The 16096-nt window shown below is 31.1% G+C and overlaps 2 protein-coding genes across 4 annotated transcripts; both read right to left on the bottom strand.

The window, feature by feature from the left end:
* Positions 1-6476: 6476 nt before the first annotated feature.
* On the bottom strand, positions 6477-8929 carry BNACNNG15100D (uncharacterized LOC106395675). 3 transcript variants are annotated; one of them, XM_013836068.3, is made up of 8 exons: positions 8654-8929; positions 8163-8459; positions 7992-8063; positions 7634-7698; positions 7294-7447; positions 7131-7214; positions 6924-7013; positions 6477-6844 (listed from the first exon to the last, which is right to left on the bottom strand). In XM_013836068.3, the coding sequence occupies exons 2-8, from the start codon at positions 8427-8429 to the stop codon at positions 6716-6718; spliced, it is 861 nt and encodes a 286-aa protein (XP_013691522.1). In that variant the 5' UTR covers positions 8430-8459; positions 8654-8929; the 3' UTR covers positions 6477-6715.
* Positions 8930-10573: 1644 nt separating this feature from the next.
* On the bottom strand, positions 10574-12514 carry LOC106395698 (malate dehydrogenase, chloroplastic). The gene is made up of 2 exons (XM_013836085.3): positions 12218-12514; positions 10574-11996 (listed from the first exon to the last, which is right to left on the bottom strand). The coding sequence occupies exon 2, from the start codon at positions 11994-11996 to the stop codon at positions 10800-10802; it is 1197 nt and encodes a 398-aa protein (XP_013691539.1). The 5' UTR covers positions 12218-12514; the 3' UTR covers positions 10574-10799.
* Positions 12515-16096: the final 3582 nt, after the last annotated feature.

Below are 16096 nucleotides of genomic sequence, written 5' to 3'. Positions count from 1 at the left end.
TTAGAAAACGAAAAATTAGTATTAAGTAAATTATTATACATATTTTTTTGTTTAAGAATTGTAAAAAGGAAAAAAATTAGAAAAAATGAAATTATTGTCAACTAAAAACTATCAAATAATCTTTTGCTATTATCTTTGTTTAGGATTTTTAAAAAGGAAAATTACTATTAAATAATTCTTGTGTTATTATCTTATTATACTTATATTATTAATTATGATATATTAAGCAATTATGTTTGGTGATAAAATATAGGAGAGTTTAATCTTATATATAGATGTGAAAAATTGTAATCTTTTCAGTTACAAAAAAAAAAATTGTAATCCTTTTTGGAATATGATTTCTTAAACAGAAAATTTACTATTTAAATAATAGTCTATTATTATATGAAAACATTTGAAATACTTATTTTAATTTTTTTAGATTTGAAGAAGAAAAAAGAAAACTACAATTAAACACTCTTTAACAATTTTCTTTTGTAGAAGATTTTATAAACAGATAATTACTATCAAACTAATTTTCACAATTATATTTTTTTTTATTTTAGAAAACGAAAATTATTATTAAGTAAATTATTATACATATTTTCTTTTAGGAATTGTAAAAAGGAAAAAAAATTATAAAAATGAAATTATTGTCAACTAAAAAAACTATCAAATAATCTTTTGCTGTTATCTTTATTTAGTATTTTTTAAAATGATTTTTTTTAAAAAAAATTAGTATTACGTAAATTATTATACATATTTTTTGTTTAGAAATTGTAAAAAGGAAAAAAAATTAGAAAAATAAAATTATTGTCAACTAAAAACCATCAAATAATTTTTTGTTATTATTATCTTTGTTTAGTATTTAAAAAAAGGAAAATTACTATTAGATAATTCTTTTGTGTTATTATCTTATTATATTTATATTATTAATTATGATAGATTTTAACACATGTCATCATCTTAAATTTTTAATTGTCATGTGTCATCTTCATGTTAATTGGCAATTTTGAATAACCAAGCTTTATATAATAAGATATATACATTAAATCATACGAAAATATAAGTAAATATACATTTAAATATGCAAATATATAATATACAAATTATATATAAAATAACAAGTAAATACACAATTTAAAAAATATATAATATACAAAAATAAAAATTAATAAGTAAATACATAATATAAGAAAATAGAAAAAATATATTAAGCATTAACTATTTATCTTAAAATGTAAATACACAATTTAAAAAAATAGAAAAAGTACTTTAAACCTTAAACATCTATTTTAAAATGTAAAATATAGATATTAAGTATACATATAATATATGAAAATAATATTAATAAGTAAATACATAATATAAAATTGGAAAAAGTATATTAAGCACTAAACATCTATCTTAAAATGTCAATTAAAAATTTAAAAAATAAAAATACTACATTAGACATCTATCTTAAAATGTAAAAATTAAATACATTTAAATATGTAAATATGTAATATATAAAAAGTAATAATAAGTAAGTACACAACTTAAAAAATGTAAATACTACATTAGTCAAAATAGAGTTGGTATAAATTAATCTATCAATAATAGGAATCTAAAAGAATGTGAAAGAATTATCTTTTCATTGTAACATTGCATTAGTTTTTATGAAATTGTTAAATTTATAAGGATTTATCATTTTACAACTAATTATATGTTTTTCATATTAAAAACTAAGTGTTTTTCATATACCGTCAACATAAATATAAAAATCTATTTTTTCCAAAGAAACCACATGGTATTACAAAATAGACGAGAAATAAATATAAAATATAATAAATAATAAATAAATATATAATATCAGAAACATAAATATTACATAAAAATTCTATCTTAATATTATCATTTAATATAAGAAAAATAAAAATATATAAGAAGTAACTATTCAATATAATAAATATAATTATAACATTAAAAATCTATCTTAATATTATCATTTAATATAAAAACAGGAAAATTAGAATAAGTAAATGTATAATATAAGGAAAATAATCAATAAATAAATATAAAATGTAAGAAATAAAAATCTTATATTAAACATCTAGTGTAATATTAAAATTATTAAATATACATTATAGAAAACATATATATATATATATATAATATAAGAAATAGAAAAATTACATTAAAAATATATCTGCAAAATATATAATAAAATAAATAATAAGTAAAGATTGCATTAAAAATCTATTATAATATTATCATTTGATATAAAAGCATAAAAATTAGAATAAATAAATATACAAAATAAGAATAGTTAGATAATTAACATTTGAAAATCAATATAAAAGCTAGAAAAAAATAAACAATAAGTAAATATACAATATAAGAAATAAAAAAAACTAAATCACACATCGAACTTAAAAATATATAGTAAAATAAATAGTAAGTAAATATAAATATTACATTAAGCATCTAGCATAATATTAAAATAAGAAAATATATAATATAAGAAAAAATCAATAATTTCGAAATATATAATATAAGAAATATAAATATTTCATTAAACATCTATCATAAAATTATAATTTGATATAAAACAAGAAAATTAGAATATATAAATATATATATACAATATAAGAAAAAAAAACAATAAGTAAATATAAAATATAAAAGTGGAAAAACTAAATTAAACATATATATTAAAATGTATATTAAAAAATAATAAATAAATATACAATATAAGAAATAGAAATATCACATTAAGCATCTATCATAATATTAAAATAAATAAATATATTATATAAAAAAATTAAATATACAATATAAGAAATATAAAAACTACATTAAACGCATATATCAAAAAATTTGAATATATACAGTATAATAAGTAAATATACAGTATAAATTATACACATCTATCATATTAGAATAAGTAAATATACACATCTATCATATTATTAAAATAAATAATAAGTAAATATAGAGTATAAAAAATAAAAACATTAAATTAAACATTTATCATTATATAACCATTAGATATAAAAGTAATAAAATTAGATTAAGTAAATATACAATATAAGAAACAATAAATAAAGCCCTTTCTAAAAAAACAAGAAATAAGTAAGAAAAAAAATATAATATAAGAAATATAAATATTACATTAAACAACTATCGTAATATTAGAATAAATAAATATGCAATATAAAAAAACAAAATTAGTAAATATGCAGTAGAAGAAATACAAATATTACGTTAAAATTGATTTTAATATTGTTATTTAATATAAAAGAAAAAATATTAGAATAAATAAATATATAATATAATAAAAAAAACTAAACAATAAGTAAATATACAATATAAGAAATAAGAATATTACGTTAAACATCTAGCGTAATATTAGTCTAAGTAAATATACAATATATAAGAAATAAATAATAAAAATATATAATATAAGAAATAGAAAAATTATATTAACTATATATCTGAAAATGTTAAATAAAGGGGATAATTTGAAAAATACTCTATTTGCAGTTTGAAATTTGAAAATTACACCTTTTATTTTATTTTTTGAAAACTACATATTATTAGATGTGAAAAACAGTTTTATCCACTTATATATTTTAATAAATAAAATTAAATCTGAAAGTAATAATAATAGTATAATTATTTATATTTAAGATAAATCTATGTTTGAGATGAATGTGTTATTTATTATTTAAAATTTTAAAATAACAAATTGTTTTCTTATAATTGATTTTAAAAATAACAATGATGTTATGAAAGAAACAAATTATGATGTGTTGGTATCTTTATTAAGAAGTTTATATGTATAAGCTTTAATTTTTTTTAATCTTAGACAAACAAAGTTGCACAACAACCCTAATACCCCATATACAAAAGTAATCACGTCATTTCCTACATATATATATATATATATATATATATATATATATCTTTCGTAAATTTATTTCTCTGATATTTTTTTTTTAAAACGTTTCTCTGAATTTTAAACAGAAAGATATGCTTTGTGCAAGAAGAGAAAATGAGAATTTAAGAAATTGAGTTACACTTAATAGATGAAAAAACAAAAAAAAACTTATGAATGAAAAGAAGAATAAACTATGAAACAAATAGACAATGCTTTGTTACAGAGAAGATACTAACCTACGAGAAGCTGGTTTTCTTTTGTTTTCAATAAAACTGTAAGATATGCAGTGGTGTGTAGATATATTATTAAGATTTTGATTTATCTTATTTTTTGAAATTATTAAGTTTGATTAATATTCAAATTGGACAATTTAGTCAATTTTCATATACAAAAGTGTAGTTTTCAAAAATTATAAAGAATGGTGTAGTTTTCAAATTAAAATCTCATATAAGTATATTTTTTCCAAATTTTCTCTAAATAAAATAAATAATAAGTAAATATTATTAAAATATATTTTAGTATTAGCATTTGATATAAAACAATAAGATTAGTTAAATAATTAATCTTTGAAAATCAATATAGTTCCGCGCGTAGCGCGGATTATTCCCTAGTAAAATCTAAACTAATAATTGAAAAATAATTATAAATATTATTGGGTGTCCATGGACATGTCATCTCTATTGGTTTTGGACATTTGTTTGGACCATTACTATCCAAAACTGAAATGGTCCAACTGGTCAAGCCCAATTGGGCCCTGGACGGACCATTTGACAGCTCTAGTGTATCATGAAAAGCAACTTCCGCAGCAGCTAGAGCAGCTGCTACCTGATATCATAAGAAACATTGCATTGTCTTTGTCTGTTGGAATTAGCATTCTTTTTTACAGTTTTAACAGAGACGAGCATAAAACTAATCCTTCAAAAAAAAAAAAAAACATTAGTAGCAGAGCTATTATAGCATTCACGTTCATACATGGATGGATCTAAAATGGCTATTAACAGGGAACATTGATTTCATTTGTACGTATAATAAAACATCATTCATTCATAACATTTTCTGCAAACACAAATATGTCTAGTATTAGTATAGGAATTGAAACCACAAATTTTGAAAGACCATAAGACATGCCTCTTAGAATGAGTCGTTATTTCATAGGGTACAAATATAAGAGGGGGGAAATCATGAACGCTTCAATGTCTGACCCTTGTTAAAGAACCTCTCTTTGATTGAGATTAACTCCTTTGCGGCTTAACTCATTGACATTCGGTTTGTAGGAGATTCTTCGCAGCACCTAAGTCCCACTTTGAAAACCCAATGTTAAGCACTCAGCAATCGGGAAACCGACTCTGAGACCAACCGGTTCATCAGCCGCATGCATTACTCTTTCAGGCAAGACAGATTTGATGTAGCTGTGGAGGGTAATGTTCCCCTCAAATATTTCATTGGTTGATCTTTTTCCAGTGAACATTTCCAAAAGGAGAATACCGAAACTATACACATCACCATGTATTGATGGTTGTCCTCCCATTCCATATTCTGCACCATTATTCACATAAACAACACCATGCAATATAATTAATTACACAAATTTTCTTCATAAATATTACATATGTATGATATTTTTACCTGGTGCAGCGTAACCAATGGTTCCTCTAACTCCAGCCGAGCTAAGTTGGTTTAGGAAGGACTCTTGGTCAAACTTGAGTAAAAGACGAGCTAACATGGGCAGTTAGATCATTGTCTAGAAGGACGTTACTTGGCTTAAGACAGTGAGCTATAGGATCATGACAATGTACATGAAGATAGTCTAAAACAGAAGCCACATCTATTGCAATTAGGTGATATCACTCCACCTAAATGCAATCCTGCAATGTCCAAACGAGTAACTCTCTTATGACTGCGGCCACATGTAACCCCATACCAGTTGCAGAGAGGGAATGAGTGATTCCGCGAGGACATGAAGACAACTCTTTTGCCTTGAGAAAGCTGAGACTTGAACTCCAACAAGGCTTGTCTATCAGTTTCATCGGTAAAATCATATGCGTCAAGTAACGTAAGAGATGAAAGGAAGAAGTAAAAGAAAGATTCTCATGTTTCTGAAGGAATATGATTGATAAGGGACTAACGAAATGCAAATGGTGGTAGTTCAACTTAAAAGGAGAAAAGGAGCAAGACTTTTGCAAAAATGGAAGCCAAGTCAAGTGAAGTCAAGTGAAGTCAGTCCACTATCTAAAAAGAACAGAATCTTGCCACTAAAGTCTTCATGCTTTTAGTTGTCAAAAGTGACAATCTGGGTGTTTACCGGTAATAGCAACTATGAAGCTCCTCTATGCCTCCAGTAGTATCAGCAATATCTTATGATCTTTAGACAAAAGGCAAACGCCATGGAGGAGCCTGATGAAGAGGTTAAAGACTGATAAGCATAAAGCTTGTCTCAAGATTGACAAAGGGGGTAGTCTTGACAGTTCAAGGTTCGGATGATAAGAGGAAGATGCCAAGGAGTTCGCAAATATTTAACTGAATCTGGCGTGTGGTTCATTTAATCAAAAACTTATTTACTTGGTTCTTCTTTGTCTTGCAGAAAAAATAACCATAATAATAACAATAATAAGACTGTACATAAGATGCCTTGAGAGCTTTGACAACATTTGGTAGAAGAGAAGTAACAATTTAACAGATTCAGAGAACACAAACATACTGAGTAAAATGATAAAACATTTGAAGAAGAAGCATAAGTAGGTGGAAGTTTTGACAACCAAGTTCAGGCTTTTTTTGGTATTAATAGTCTTACCGGAGAATCATTGCTGGGAGAGATCAGACTGGTGTTGGGTTGGATATTGGCGGCGGCTGCTCTGGTGCTACAGCAAAGTGTAGTCCCCTGCGTTGTGGCACACCACCGTGTATCATGAAGGCAACTTCCGCCGCAGCTAGCGCAGCTGCTTCCTGATATCATCAGAAACAAAATCAGCATTTTTTTTTACAATGTTAAAAGAGTTATACAGAGCATTTGTCATGTTCATACCTGTCTTTGCCTCCGGCGCTGGAGAATACCGATGGCCCATGCCATGATATAACATGGGAGGAGAAAACCAGCAGCACGAAGAAGGAAAAGCTGTTGTGTTGAAACCAGAGAGAGAGAGAGAGAGCAAAAAGAATAATTGAAGGTTAACAAAGATACACAAAAAAGAAGTGAATTCAGAAAGGGTATGAAGTAAAGAGATGTTCATACAGAGAAGAAGGCAGTGGGATCGTCCTCGTCATCTGGGTTAGTTGTGAGGTTTAGTGCATCACGTAACAGTAAAAGTGCCATCAGCTGCCATAACAGTGGAGCGCGTCACAGTTAAAAAAGAGATGATTGGAGAAACATCAACAAAAGAGAAGTGGGAGCTTACGATGAGAGCAGCAGAGCGACAGAAGGCAGCACCGCTAGAGTTAGACTCAGAGTACTCGTCATAGTCAGCTTCCAAGAAATGTCGTTCCGCCGCAGCCATTGCTAGAATGCGCGGGTCGCTCAAGTCCAAGTGAACTCCATTCTCCCAGTCGTCACTACAGTATAGCGTTTCCAAATCAAGAGAAATGAGGGATAAAGGATGAAGGAGGTAATCAAAACGAGATTAAATATACCCAAAGATAACGAGAAATATGATGGCAGCAGTAAGGAAATCTCAAAAGTATATTATCCTTCTAATTGTTTAACCAATAAACAAACCACTAATTCAGAAAAAAACTTACCCAATGTGAATTATAGTTTCATCAGGAGGAGGAGGTGGAGGTGCTGTATATCCAGATTGATAAGGCTGTTCATAAGAAACAAACAAACAAACAAAACAAAAGAGAGCTTTTTACAAGTGGTAATTGGTAATCCCTTGTAGTTAAAGCACTTAGAGCATCTGTAACAATATGGAACCTTGTAAAGTGGATTTCATTGCTTCATCAAAGCTTAATATGAGATTTGCATTTGTATTGACATATTGAAATTGATTCATTTTCATCAACCCAAAGTTAAATCTAATTTGCATTTGCTGCACCTTATAAAGTATGAAGCCTAGATCTTTATACTGACACAAAGATTTAGCAGATTAATGATTACCTGGTGGCATATTTCGCAGATTATGTCGCCTTTCTCATTACACCAACGCTGAACACACTTGCGGTGAGCATACTGTGTAACCAAGAAAGTAAAAAAAAAAAACAAAGAAGAATGAAGCAAAATGGATTTAATATTAAAAACTTATAAAAGAAAATCGAATTGTTTTTATACCTTCAAACTGCCATTGCAAGCACAAGGAGTCTCCAAGTTCTTAGTGATATCTTCCTCCTGGCAAATACGGCACTCAACAGATTGCAGAAGCGGCTCCTCTTCTGCAACAACAGCATAGTACTTCCTAGCATCTTCAGCTTCATCCGCAGATGAAGAAGAAGCCACATCTTTGCCTTGAAGCCTGGAACTTTCTCCAGAATCCTTTTCTGATTCCAAGCTCTCGGCCGTTATCAGACGATCGGTACATAAACTCAAATGATCCGACATCTTTAAACTTCAACACCAATGATTGTTGATCTGTAACAAGAAGCTCCGATACTTTAAGAAAATCAAAAACCTCAAATTCTAAAAACAAACAAGGAGAGATTAAACGATTCGATCTACAATAATGAAACCCTAATATTCTACAAATGAAAATCAAATCGCACAAGACAAAATCGAACAATAAATAATAGAGGAGAGATACAATAATCGAGAGAAATCAACATTACCTAGAAATGATTCTTGAACCAAAAATTAAAAAAAAAAAACTCTTTCGAAATCTGGAACCTTTAACCTCAGACGAAACTCTTAAACTTCGTGTTTTGTTTCCGTGTTCGGTCAGAAAAAAAAAATCAGAATCAATGTAAATATATTATGGGAGCGCGTGTGTATGTATAAAAGATCTCTCTCATACGTGTGTATTGAAAAGAGGTTCGGTATGTACGAGACGGAGCTTTGGAGCTTCGTCTGTGATAACGTCTGTTAAACGGCTAGTTAAGAAAAAGAAAACAGCCTTGTTACTTTCTCATCTCTCGTCAATTTAACCAAACGGTGACGGAAGTCATTGGGTTGAAATTGTTTTTACATTCATGTCTGTAATCATTTATTTACGTATTCTCATTCCTTTTTTAATTTTTAATTTAAGATTCACTAAAATCAGATTTTTTTTTTGAACAATGTCTGAAATCAAATTACTCCCTTTTCTAAATCTGTTTCTAAACGTAAGTAGTTTTATCAAAAAGAATTTGTTTCTCAATATAAATAGTTTACATATTTTAATGCATTTTTTTATTTATTAGATATTGTCTGACCAATAAAATAATATTAAATTTTTAATAATTGGTTGAATTAATTGGTTAAATGATATATTTTTTTAAATAATAATTTTTTAAATATTCGTGTTTTTGATTGTAAGCAAAACTAATTATAATTAGAAACGGAGGCAGTATTATTTTTAAATCAGATTCGCATTATCTGATTCACTGAAATCAGATTAAGTAATTAAATAATCGGTCCATTCAACGGCTGAAATGAAATAATGTGACATTAAAATAATTTATTTTGCTTCTTTTTCAATAGAGTTGGCAAATTGGACCGACCCAAGTTGGATAGCTTTTAATAAGTTGAATATTCTAGAGACGTTCCCTGATTTCTTACTACAGAACTGTTTTGACTTTTGACCTTTTCCTTTTTGGCTAATTTGGCGGATTAATTTATCCTAGACAATGTTTTAGCATCAGCGTAAGAAATCTATAAATTGCTGGCCGAGATCAAGCAGAAAATCACATCGGAACTGCACAATCTTGATTCACAAGAAGATAAGGGACACAGCGTTGACATGCCATAGCGAGAGAGCTAGCTATTGAGTAGCGACTCCACCAGGAACAAACATTAGAGTGACCAAGAATCTACTAGCTTGTGTTTGACTGTCACAACATCGCAAAGTTTGTGTATGATCGCTAGAGACCTTCCCTGTTCTAGTTCTCTTCATTATATATGTCTGGCTAATGTAATGAATGATATTCTGGGTTTTAAATGGCGTGTGGCGAGCCAATGCGATTAGGGGCTCGACTCTCGCCAAGCGCCGTGGCGAGGCAAATCGATCGCCATGTGTAACACATTTAAAACGGTGTTTTATTTATTTATTTATAACTCCATGTTATGACATGGCAATAACAAAAACACAGTAAAAGATAAATTAAAACAACAAATTCATTGAGTTATTCTTCTTGGACGATCCTCCGGTCTCATACATAGTGGAAGTTCAAAGTAGAAGAGAATAGTCTGAGATAAGGGAAGAATGATGCGAGAGAGAATAGAGGTTTGCTTGATAGGAGAAAATAGTATATGAGAACAGAGAACTAACCGCGAAAAAAAAGAGCTAGGGAGAAGATTTGTAAGGCCGTGAATAGAGAAGAATAATATCAAAGAAAGGCTGATGAAAACTTTTGGGAATTATCATATAGTAGATTGAGTTAGGGCTTGTTGATAGATTATATTAGACGGCAAAGCTTCATGTTAAAAGGGCCTCGGTTTAATAACCTAAATCTGTACAAACCAAGTTGGTTTGTCTAAAATCAATGAGGTGATGAAGCGACGAGGTCACCGCTACACCTCGCCTCGCGCCATGGCGACCAAAGCGATCGCTATTTAAAACCAAGATGATATTTGGTGTGATTCATCATAAAATCTGATTCAATGTCGTGTATCCAACATCTTCAGAACCGAAGAAGCTAATACATTCTTTATTCTACAACCAGAAAATGTCTCGCCGATGCAACAAAAATAAAACAAAACAAAACTCAAAATGATCAGAAGGAAACTGTTATCCTCTCGAATGTAGAAGCATGTTTCTCTCAGATGAGATCAAAGATCTTAGTTAGCAGGTTTGTTTGCGAATGCAACACCCTTTTCGATGCTAGCTTTCAGTTCTGGCTTAAGAGCTTCTAGTGCCTTCTGCTCGTACTCAGTCAGCCCTTGGAGGTCAGACTCAATCACAGCTTCAACTCCGTTCCTCCCAATCTTGATCCGTGATGCAAAGAAAGGAAGATCAGTGAGAGTGGAGTCCACGAACGAGCACTCGTAAACATCTCCATCTCCGTCAAGAGCACGAAGAGACGACTCCACAAATCTCGCTGCGGCATAGGCCATCGACAAAGTAGCCGAGCCAGCACCCGCCTTAGCATCCACAACCTCGGTTCCAGCGTTCTGAATCCTCAGAGTGAGTTTCTCGATCTCTTCGTCAGTGAAGCTGACAGAAGGCTTGGTCTTGGATAGAAGAGGCAGAATGGTGATTCCAGCGTGGCCACCGATGACGGGAACATCGACATCGATGAGCTTCAAGTTCTTTTTCTGAGAAACAAAGGTGTTAGCCCTCACAACATCCAAAGTGGTGACACCAAAGAGCTTCTTGGGATCATAGACACCTTTCTTCTTCAACACCTCAGCAGCAATGGGGACGGTGGAGTTAACAGGGTTGCTGATGATGTGGATGAACGCGTTAGGACAGTTATCAGCGACAGCCTCAACAAGCGTCTTCACTATACCGGCGTTGATGTTGAAGAGATCGTCACGGGTCATACCGGGCTTTCTCGGCACACCAGCAGGGATGACAACGACGTTGACATCTTTCAAACAATCAGCCAGCTCAGCCGGTCCGGTGAAATCACGAACCTGAGAGGGAGTGTTGCAGTGGCTCAAATCAGCGGCGACTCCCTTGACGTTGGCGATATCGTAGAGGTGGAGGGTGGAGACGAGAGGAGACATTTTGATGAGAAGTGACAGAGGCTGACCGATCCCTCCGGCAGCACCGAGGACCGCCACTTTGTACGATGCGTTGATGTTCAATCCGTACGGCTTCGTGTCGGTTGATTGGGATTTCATTACGGAACCGCGGAGAGACTTGGCGAAAGATGAGGATTCTGGTCCAGAGAGGAGAGTGGATGATCTCAGAGCGGTGAAACGAGGGAGAGAGTAGTTAAAGTTAACAGCTTGTGCCCTTGAGGAGGAGCTGGTGGCTCTGGAAAGGTTTGATCCAATTGAAATCGAAGAAGCTGCTGATGTTGCTGCCATCTGTTTTCACAAAGATAACAGCCAGCAATAATAAGCAAAAAAGGCAGAAACTCTAATCTAATCCACAAGAGACGTAAAACCATAAGACTGAGAGTCGGTTCTAAGAAACGATTCAGATCTAAAGAATGGGGGAATCCAGTTACAGAGATGATATATGTTCCAATACAATCTGCAATCTAATCGTAATATGGACTGAAAAGAGAGAGATTGAGAATCTATACCTTTGAGGAAAGCTCAAGACGAGAGAGATAGAGACGCTTCAAGAGTTTTCTTCGCAGGCTTTCGAGGGTTTGAGTGAGTGAGAGAGAGACAAATGAGATTAGAGGTAGGTAGGTTGGTGACGATGTAGAAAGGAAGAAAGAAAGAATAAATACCTAATTTTTAAATATAAATAAATTAAAGAATAAGAGAGAAAAGTTTTTTAAGAGTTGTGTTATTCTATCAGATCTCTGAGTGTTTGGGTTGGGGTGTCTCGTTGGCTCCGCCAAGAGGTGATGCGAAATCTACAGCGCGTCTTTTAGTTGTGTCCGTACGACACCCCCACCCCCACAAAACGCAGCGTAAACACTTGACCCCTCTTTTCTTTCTCTCAGTCCTTTTTTTGCAAAGATCGTGATAAAAATGATTAGCAGGCTTTCTGCGCCATACGCAGTTATAAAATAATAATTTTAATCAATACTAAATATAATTAATTTCTAAATTTATTGGTTTAAAAGTTAAAACCATTAAACCAATTATTTGTAATTTATTTTAACTATTAAATTTAAATTTATTTACACTTATATAAATTTTATTAAGATTAGATTTTTATTTTCTAAAAAAAAAGATATTACGTTTAAATAGTATATTTATTTTAATATCTAAATGTATAAATACTAGTAAATATTATTTTTTGCTTTATATAAGATAGATTAAACTAATAAAATAAATCTATTAATTAGCCATCAATCGTCCAATTTAGATATTTCTTCCTGATATTTCTTTGCGATTAAACATGAATAAATTGATAATTTGAAAACTTAAATTCACACTGCTTAACATCTTTTAGTTAAAATCTCAAAAAATTAACAATATATAATATCATAATTTTGTATATGTTAACAAAACAAATTGACGGACAAGCTCGCAAGTGGTGCGAAGAGTTCTCTTTCACCTATGTTATATGTTGAATCATTTCCTCCGGTTTGGCTCTCCAATCCGATGGTTTCTTAGTAGAGTAATTTTTGTTGTCAAAAAAGAAGTTAAGATACTTCTAATTAATTTTGACAAAATAGTGTATATATATTTTTCTATATTTTATAACATGAAAATATTGCTATATTTTTAAATATATTATTAATTTATTTATATTAATGTTAATGATGATATATGAATCATTATCATATTTAAAAACTTACCAAAAAAATAACTTTAGATAAATAAAACTGTACATCTCACAATTACCTTCTTGTCTTTTAATTTTTAGAAGCCATATCATATTTTTGTGAGAATTAATGTGGTTATGACATGTAAGCAAATTTTAAAAAATCAGTTCACAAATAGTGTTTAAAACCAAAATTGCCGCTGGATCTAATTTTTCCTTTTCCTAGATCTCCTATGTGTTTTTGTTGACGACGCCGTGTGACTCAGTGGGGATCCTTATCCATCTTCGATCTACTTTCCTTTGGGGCGGTGTGGCGAACCGATGAGTGGCTGACGAGCGGCGGATTTTGTTTCTTCTCTCCGGCTCTTGGAGGCAATGTGTCGCGAGGGTTTACCATTAGCGTTGTCTCCCGATGGTGGAAGCTTTGCAGTGGGTGCACAGGGGGACCCTTCTTCCTAGTGCTAGCAGAAGCTTATCGTTTTCTTTATGTGGTCGAATTTCACACCTTTGAACCTTCGGTTTTTATGTTCCAGTCGCGTTCGATGTTGTATGGTCTGCTTTATGTCCTTCAGGCTTTGGTTGGTGTGTCAGTGTGAAGGTAGTGTGTTTTCTCCTCTGGTTTATATCCACCTACTTGTTGCATTGAAGCCGTGTTCTTTCCTATCCATGGTAAGGCTCCTCTCTCCTCTATTCTCTCTGTTTATGGGTGTCTATCATTTTTGTCGACTCATTTTTTCCTCGATTGCAAGCTTTGGTCTTCTCTTCTTTCGTATGTGGATTATGGATTGGTGAATGTTGTGATTTGGGCAGTTTGACGCAAAGGTTAGTCCATGTTCTTGCGCTTAGGCTGAATTCCTTGTCTAGTTGGGGAGTTGGTAACCTCGGTGCACTGTTCAATCAGTCTATGCTTATGGGTTCAGAATTGTCTAAATGCTGCAATTGTTATTTCTCGTCTAGTGGAGACTGCCCAATGATGCTATTCTCGGATGAGTTCTTGAGGTTCTAACAATCATTTTAGGATGGGCTCATGTGTCATGCATTAATCTTGGCATTCATATCTTTTTATCTTTTCATGAATTTGTTGTAACATGTGGTTAGACTTAGGTGTATTTTTGTTCTTGTTTCATTTGTCGTACTATTGTTGTATTCTATTTTAATTAATGATTTTTCTTTTTTAAAAAAACTGTTTCCGTTGAGTTTAGTGGACTCACAATATATAGGCTGTAACTGGAATGTTTTTTTTATGAATTGTTCATGAGTATTCTAAAACCAATTATCAGTTGACTGAAAAAAATCAAAATTTTTGATCCCACACATTCCTATGAGAAAATAGAAAAAGTTTGTGAATCACGTTTTAAATCATTCATGATAACAAGAAAAAAAAAGAATAAAAGGAATGGATGAAATGAGATAATTTTAATATAATTAAAAATATATAAATATATCATTCCCTTAATTTTTCAAATTATTACTATTCAATTCCATTTTATTATGTTGATTCTAGTTCCATTTGTTCCATACATTCCTATGAGAAAATAGAAAAAGTTTGTGAATCACGTTTAAAATCATTCATGATAACAAGAAAAAAAAGAATAAAAGGAATGGATGAAATGAGATAATTTTAATATAATTAAAAACATATAAATATATCATTCCCTTAATTTTTCAAATTATTACTATTCAATTCCATTTTATTATGTTGATTCTAGTTCCATTTGTTCCATACATTCCTAAAATGGTTACCAGTTACAGCCATAAACACATGCTTTCAATAAGTTGTAGCCTAATCAAATCTAAAGAATCCTCTAAGTCAACAATTTGAAAGGAAAGTGTAGGGTTGGGCAAAAATACATGAATCCAAAGAACCGAACCAAATCTGATCAGAAAAAGTATTACGATATGTACATATCTAGAAAGAATATATTGAGTTATCATTTGATATGTTTTTATATTATGTGTATCTCCATTTATGGATAGATACTCTTGTATAAATAAGGTCTTGGACCTAAGGAATGAAGACGGAAAACGATTTCCATATACTTTGTTTTCTGACATGGTATTAGAGCCCTACTAGGGTTTCATCCTTGACGGCTAAATCATCATTATTCTTTGATCAAAGCTATCGTTACTTTCTTGATTGATCAAACATTCTCTTTTGATATTTTGTCAAAGTTTCGTGTGATACACAATGACCAACGGAAAGACAAGCGATGGAGGAATCATTCCAACGTCATAAGAAATCATTAGAGTTCAAAGGAGAACTATATCCCCTAACTTGAGACTCTCCCTTGTAGCTCGTAAGAATTTTGGTTTCGTGGATGGTAGTATTCCACAGCCAGACAAGAGTTGTCGGATCTTGAAGATAGGTGGACCAACAATGCCTTGGTGGTCTCCTGGATGAAGTTGACTATAGATGCGAACATCTGCACAAATATGTCGCATCATCATGTAGCACACAGCTTATAGGAACATATCCAGAAGAACATATCCAGAAGAGGTTCTCAGTGAAGAATGGTTCAAAGATCTAGAGAATCAAAACAAAGATTGCAACGACACAACAAAGAGGACAACCGATTGAAGTTCACTTTGGATATTTGAACAAGTTGTTGACTACGTTGACTGACTATCGACCCCTAAAGAGATTCAAGTTTGGATCTTGCACTTGTAATTTTTATCTGGCACGTAAGCAAGAAAGTGATGAGGATTGAGCACATGAATTTGTACGTGGACTTGATGA

Source organism: Brassica napus, chromosome C3 (assembly GCF_020379485.1).
Source record: "Brassica napus cultivar Da-Ae chromosome C3, Da-Ae, whole genome shotgun sequence".
Classification (NCBI taxonomy): domain Eukaryota; kingdom Viridiplantae; phylum Streptophyta; class Magnoliopsida; order Brassicales; family Brassicaceae; genus Brassica; species Brassica napus.
Note: the sequence above shows the minus strand (reverse complement) of the source record. Positions and strands in the feature narration are given on the sequence as shown.